Source organism: Polyodon spathula, chromosome 11 (genome assembly GCF_017654505.1).
Source record: "Polyodon spathula isolate WHYD16114869_AA chromosome 11, ASM1765450v1, whole genome shotgun sequence".
In the NCBI taxonomy this organism is placed as follows: domain Eukaryota; kingdom Metazoa; phylum Chordata; class Actinopteri; order Acipenseriformes; family Polyodontidae; genus Polyodon; species Polyodon spathula.
The window spans coordinates 10,244,819-10,252,096 of NC_054544.1; the positions used below are offsets into that span (position 1 = coordinate 10,244,819).

The window sequence follows — 7,278 nt, forward strand, 5'->3', positions numbered from 1 at the left end:
CATTGCTTATTTGTCTTATGTTTATTAAAAAGCAATAGGAATGAAACATGCAACTGTAAAATAAAGAAAATAATAATAACAATTAAAAAGTAATACATTAATTTGTTCCACCAGGTGGAGCTAAAATACAATTGTAGAAATTCAAAGAGCAAAACTACTCACGAGTCCTGTGTTTTGGGTGGTATACTTCATCTTAATTATGCTGACATAATGTGGATAAAATAAGTGGAAAATAATAACATTATCTTAGATAAACCAGCCCTAGAATTAAGGATGCAGGTGCAGTGGTTAAGAAGGTGTTATAAATACAATACTACCGTGAATGTTTCCTTAGTTTTTGGAACACACAAACAGACAAAAAAATACCATGACATGATAATTTCTGCAGTTTGTGGCAAACTCAGGCCCTACACATACCAGCTCAGATGTGTTGTTATTCAATAACTCTAGCAAACTGTGCATGTTCTCGGATAATAAAGTAGGCCCTGGCTAACACTTGGAATGGAGATCAGCAGAAGATCAATCTACTTTGTGTTCATACAAATCCTGCTGTCTCATAACGAAGAAACAGGGTGTTTGTTTGTTGTCCTGTCCAAATTCCAATATGGATCAAATTGTTATCAACCGGTAATTAAATTCAACACATTCTTACTAGACTTTTCAACACCCCTACCTGTAAATGTTATGTTTCACAGTGACGCAGCAGAGTATTCAAACAGCCCAGCTGGTTAGCTGTGATTCAGGTGGAACACTTGTTGAATGTTTTACTCTACCTAGACTGCTTTCTCACTTAATATATTGCAGTCCCTGAATATGTGTTAAAATACATGCAAACAAGCAAGACTGCACCCCAAATTCAGAATGACTTGGTGGGAGATTTATTCCTTTATTTTAGTTGAACATGGGTTTGACAGTCACCATCACAGGGGCTCTTTTTTGGTATGCAGTATGGTTCTGTAGATGAATATACATGAAACACGTGCATTAACCCTACATTTTCACATATTGAATCCCTCATGCAATGTTTGTATACAACATGTGGGGGAAAAAAAAGCTAAAAGATATCTAGAAAAATACATGAGAGTGGTTTTTTCACATTGGTGACAAATAGCAACATGTTATCACATACTGTCAAACAAACTTATGACATTTGTACATTAAGGGTTTGGTTAATTTTGTAAAAACTGAAGTATTATATATTTTCTTTTCAAACAGTATGTAGGCAAATGGGAATGTGATTTTAAGGTAAGTTTTCTTGTCATTGTCATTCATTCTCCCTGTGGTGTGTTTTACAGTACTAGAAACCTCCCAAATACGTTCAAATATTATATTAGTAGAATTTTGACCAAGGAATGTTTTTATGCTTCAGTTATTCATATAACGAACGCTGAATATTTTATGCTTAAATTAGTATTTAAAGTACAGTGTTTGACAAGCCTAGTGCAGCCCAATTCTTTGCCTGTCAATCATATATAAATTTTGTATGTAGGGGAAATAAGTGGCACTGTTGCTGAGCAGACATTATTCTTTACGAAATTCTTTATCTAGTAATACCAATGACCTTAGGTTTTCTAAAATTGTATGGGACATAAGTTGACGACCTCTCCGATTGTTTCATTTTAAACTGAGAACTGTTGACAAATTGTCATATATATATATATATATATATATATATATATATTATATATATATATATATATATATATATATATATATATATATATATTTCACAGTGCATTACCAATGGTGCTCTGTAGCTATCCTTTTCAACTTAATTGATTTTATTTACAATATTGGTGATCAGTCATCACATGAAATGGAATGTCATCCCTAATTAAATATATACGAACACAATATAAAAGAACACTAACAAACAGCACTCTTCACTTGTTAACAATAACAAGAAACATCAATGGAAAGTATTAACAATCCCTCAGAATGTAACATTTGTCTTTTATAATTGTGTTTATTAACTTTGGCCTTGTTAACACTATGCTTTTATACCATATTAGTAGCCTTTAAACCGGCTTAAAAGTGCTAAATAGGGTTAGCATCTACACTACGCTGTGTTTAATACCGTACTTGAGACCACCTCAAGGGGTAGTCTTGAGTCCGGTTCTAAATTAGATTGCAACACAGGTAGTGCAGTTTGCAGAAGTGTGGACACTGTAATACTGAACTACATTTTCTGTGGACGCTGTAATACTGAGCTACATTTTCTTTGTATCCTCCAATATCCCAAAATACTTTCTGATATGTTTTGGCACTTGGACATTAAAAATACAGTACTCAGAACAGACGCCTGAAGGAGTTGAGAATGACTATCAATACTGCTGTACTGTAATCAATTTCTGAGGCTTATTGTAAAATGGTGAGTCATGGAGCAACGTGATCAGATGCCAGAATCAAGGCACATTAATATCAGGAGCAGTGAAATTAGTCAAGGAGAACTTAAGAGTTCAAAACGAAATGCACACTTTATGATAAAATGTATGTTTGCTTTTTAAGAAACAAAGCCATAACGTGTATGCTAAGAAGCGTTATGTCTTCCATTGGCACAGGCTCCATATTTGCCGGGTTGTAAACATAAAATGCAGTGCATGGTGGGATGATGTCATATCAAGACCCACAGTCCATTGCACTGCTAGGAACTGTAACCAGACTATTTCAATAGTGTTTGTACGCATTAAGCTTCTAATTAATCATGAAACGGTACTTTAGTGTGGACGCTTTGAGCTGGATTAATTAAAAAGATTTTAGAGTACGGTTCTTGAGGTAGGTTATATAGTGTGGACAGGGCTTGTTTAGGTCAAACAGGTCATATATAACAACACATGGCAACATAACATAAAAACATATTACAAATCAACAAATACATTTATTCTGGAATACATTGACAAAATGTTGGGATGAACAAGTTTCTAAAGCTACAGTATTGCCACTAAATAAAATACAACCCCCTAATTATGGAGTTTTAAAGTGATATTATTATTGATCTTTTGCACTTTACTTGATTGCAAAGCTTTTTCTTCAGCGTGATTTTAGTAATTTTTTGCCACGCAGTTCCTCTTACTCTCCAAATTTACTTAAAAATGCAGATTTTAGATGGGTTAGCAAATTCTTGTTAATAAACCCTAATTGAAAACCAGTGATATCAAAAAACAATCTCTTTAGTTTTACTATCCATATACAATTGTCAGTGTTTTTCATATCCGTTGTTTGTATTTTGTATTGTGTATGTCTTTTGTTTTCTTTGAGTGAATTTATGCAAGTAGTTTAGATGTCACAACAGTGCTATTGAGTCTATACACATTTCAAACAGCTTAATTTTAGTTCCATCATTCTTCAATTGTTCTGTTTTCTCTTTTACTGTCATCCAGACCCACACTTTTCTTCATATCATCACCCAGTCATGTCTAACAATTAGCAGACTGTCGGATGGGAGTTATAGTCCTACTGTGGAGGACTGTTATGGCAGCCCTATACAAATGGATTCTAAGAAACTACACAAGATTTGAAGTGTTTAGGAACATCTTTCTCGGTCCTACTGATTATTTCCTTTAACAGTTCTATATCGGTCCAGGTCAGTACTCTAGTCATAGGCAGTGTGTTGTGGTACTGATTTAGCCAATTAGTATTGTGTTTCTTTAAGCCTCCTCCATAAAACTGTCTTGTTTATTGTGAATGTGTAATATTTGATGAAGATTTCATGTCCCGTGGATTTTTTCAGTGTTTTATAAAGAGGCAGTTTGTCTACTCACAAGGTTCCTTGTTGCACAAAACATAAATTAATTATATTTTGGAATATTTTAACCAGTTCACAGTTCAGTTCAGTTGATTTATGTACAAATGGGTACAGCTGTAGATATATGTAAAAATGCTAGGAATTACATCACTCGCTAACCCCTTAGTTATTTTAAATAGTGCTGTAATTACGAGTTTGGGTTCACTGGATAAGGCAAGAACAAAAACATATTGAGCAAATGATGCTTGAAGTAATAAGCTCAGAAGCTGCAGATGAATCCCCATTAAAAGCTGTGCTTTCTACAATGCACGGAAAGACAGCAAATGGACCCTGGGATTCATTACACAGCAAGGCAGATAGAAATTTTAGTTTCATATTCAGTAGTTGGATGCTGTCGAGTAATAGTTATGCAGCCACACGCTAATATGTGCTTTAGAAATTAAATAAATGAAGATAGAAATCCTTTTGTTGGCTTTGTGACGTCCAAAAATAATCAAAGCAGATATGGAGGAGAAAAAAAAACAAAGTCATGGCTCAACAGCCCTGGTATCTAACATTTCACAAGGGTTGTTGCTAGGCACTGCGTAATTTTTTCCATCACCGCTGCTTTTTGCATTTTTGTGCTTAGTGTTTCTTAAGGTGGGGTATTGACAGGCTGGCACCTCAATCCTTCCATCTGTCAGAGCAGGTGGAGCACAGGGATGCACTCTGCCAGCCTTCCCCAACACCCTCATCATGCTGCAGCCCAGAGCAGGTGGGGCTTCTAATTACAGGGGTGGTAGGTTAATGAAGTACTTCTTTTGGATTTTGGCTTCCAGCTGTGCATTACCACTATCACTTCAGGGCATGGTGCAAGATAAACCGAAACAGTTTCTCCTTACGGCACAGCATAGTAATATGATTGTAAACTGAACTTTTCATGAAGTCCAGAAAAGTAAACGTGATGCGTTTGCTGTGATGAAAGCTAAAGGCAATACTCTATGTTGTGAGATGGCAGCTGTGCACACACATATGCTAGGTTTTTAATAATTACTTTATTACCATTGGAAAGAAATACAATAAAAAAGTGCCCCTTTTGTGTGTAATATGGAGAAATGCACCACAAGTCTGCATACAATTCGATAGGGCAGTGTATTGCTTGTACATGTAATTCAGGAAAAATAAAACCATTTTAAGGAATAGCTAGTCATTGATCTGAAAAGATCGTGATGTGATTATTTTAAAGCACACTCTGACAGAATAGTAAGGTTGATTGATCTTCAATGGGACATACGAATACACCTGACAAGTCTCTAAACAGCTCCTGCAGTTTTTCATTTATTTTTGTTTTGGTTTTTGTACCTATTGAGGTGTTAGCTTTAGTTTTTATATTGTATAATTTTGTTTTTCTCATACAGCAAAAAAAGAGTGCACTAGCATTTCCTAAACAAAAATATACAAAGGTGTTAAAATGATATCACTGGATTTGTCATTTTATTAATTAGAACTGTCTCTTTAAATCCTTATAGAAACTATGCATTGAGATGGCTGAGGCTGCTTACTGCTTTAATACAAGATGCTGCCCAGCTCTGGCAGTGGCTCTAGTTAATTCCTAGAGCAGCCAGGGACACCAGTAACTAGTCATGCCATTCTTTTCTAATGCCAGTGATAAACAATTAGCTCTTGAAAGATTTTAAAGCTGTTACTTTGAATATTAGACACTTATTCAGTTTATGATTCTGTACTTTTGTAAAGGACAAAATGCTTTTTATACAGTTTTTGAAAGAGGTGTGGGCCTGGTTTACTGCTCTTAAGATCAGATGCTGCAGCTTACCAGACTGGCACATATATCTAACACTTTGGTTCTTGTTCGTAAATTGTGAGACATTCAAAGGCTGACACTGTAGAAAAATTATTTGATATGACTATCACAGCAAACACATCATTAAAAATATATATATATATATATATAGTGAAGAAAATACATTTCCTCATCTCTCACTTTTTTTTTTTACAAAGACACACCAATTGCTGTTACCTAGCAGCACCCAATCACTGGAAAAGGAAAGGTTATACAAATAACACAGCTATTCACTTTTACCAGAGATCACAAAATAAAATGCCAAATATGAATAGTACAACCTTTGAACATTCTCGCTGATGTGCTTGAAGTCACACATTTTTAGACTGGATATGTTATCTAAATAAGTGTCACAAGTAAGTGACCCTTTCTGAATAAAATGTTTCATTTCCTTCCTGGCTCTGACAACCTCTTAGGATATGGTAGGGAAAGACACCAGCTAATTGAAATGCTAATGTCTACTGACTTGCAGTAGCCACTGTTTTAGTAAGTAAGGGGCAGCTGATTGCCTGGTGCATAACAATGTAGAATCTGGAGGATGCAATGCCTGTTTCACCGGTAAGTATTTCTATTACAAGACAATTAGATATTTTAGAGTATTCATCAAGGGAATAGTTCTCTTCTGGCAGAGGAGAATGAGGGACAGGGTGGGGTGTAACCAAGTTTGTGGAACTATGTACTGTTAATTAAGAACATACATAATGTGACAGAAAAAGTAGTGTCGTTGGAGCATGATGTATTGTTGAGGTATATCTTAAGGTTAGTTACTTTAAATTTCACAGAGGCTGACACTTCGACATGTCAACAGTAACCAGTGTCTGGATGAGCCGTCTGAGGAGGACAAAATGGTGCCCACCTTGAGGGACTGCCATGGCAGCCGATCTCAAGAGTGGCTGCTGCAGAACATGACCTTGAGTGCCTGAAGCCTGAAAAGACGTCTTTCATTCTGACAGTATCTACAGAGTTCCATACTACTACAATGTGTGGGTTTTCTTTTTTCTGATGAAGCGCTGTCAATCACCTTGACCTTCTTGGAAACAAAGAAAGCATTTGAGCGATATTTTCTTTTTTTTTTTTTTTTTTTTTCTCAAGACATGCTTGTTCACGCTGGCTCTCAATTTGCATTTGTTCACAGGAAAAAAAAAACACAATAGGTGCTGAGAAATGTGGTACTGTGCACTGTAACAAAAAGCCGTTCTCTTCGACTTTATTTTCCAGTAGCTTAGGAAACGACATTCATTTCAGCTTGGGAGGAATACAATACAAAATGTAATGCCTTAAATAAAATAACTTATTAATAATAAACGCAAGAAATAGCTTTGACACAGACCTCAAAGAGAATGTTCTTGCGAAACTAGTATAAAACACTAGTACAAAACACTGCAGATAGATTATGATTTCAATTGCTCTAAAAACGTATTTATCTTCTGGTAAAAAAAATAAATAAATAAATAAAAAATCTATATATTATCTTAGGACGCATAAAACGTATGACACACAAAAATGTTTTACACCTGATGGAGAAATTACCTCTTTAACAAGTAAAACCCCTCCCCCCCCCCCAATCCAACTAAAATTTACATGGGCCGTCCGCAATGAAAGGAATATGTACAAAGATCTTCAATATATATATATACATATATATATATATATCTATATATATATATATATATATATTAATAATATATATATT

General features: G+C 35.1%; 1 protein-coding gene across 1 annotated transcript in view; it reads left to right on the plus strand.

Annotated features, from left to right (window-relative positions):
- The window catches only part of LOC121322793 (polypeptide N-acetylgalactosaminyltransferase 13), a 34,464-nt gene extending 27,468 nt beyond the window's left edge, over positions 1-6,996 (plus strand). The window contains exon 12 of the mRNA XM_041263093.1: positions 6,368-6,996. Coding sequence (XP_041119027.1) covers positions 6,368-6,508 — 141 coding nt within the window. The 3' untranslated portion in view covers positions 6,509-6,996. The remainder of the gene's footprint in view (positions 1-6,367) is intronic.
- The last annotated feature ends 282 nt before the right edge of the window (positions 6,997-7,278 follow it).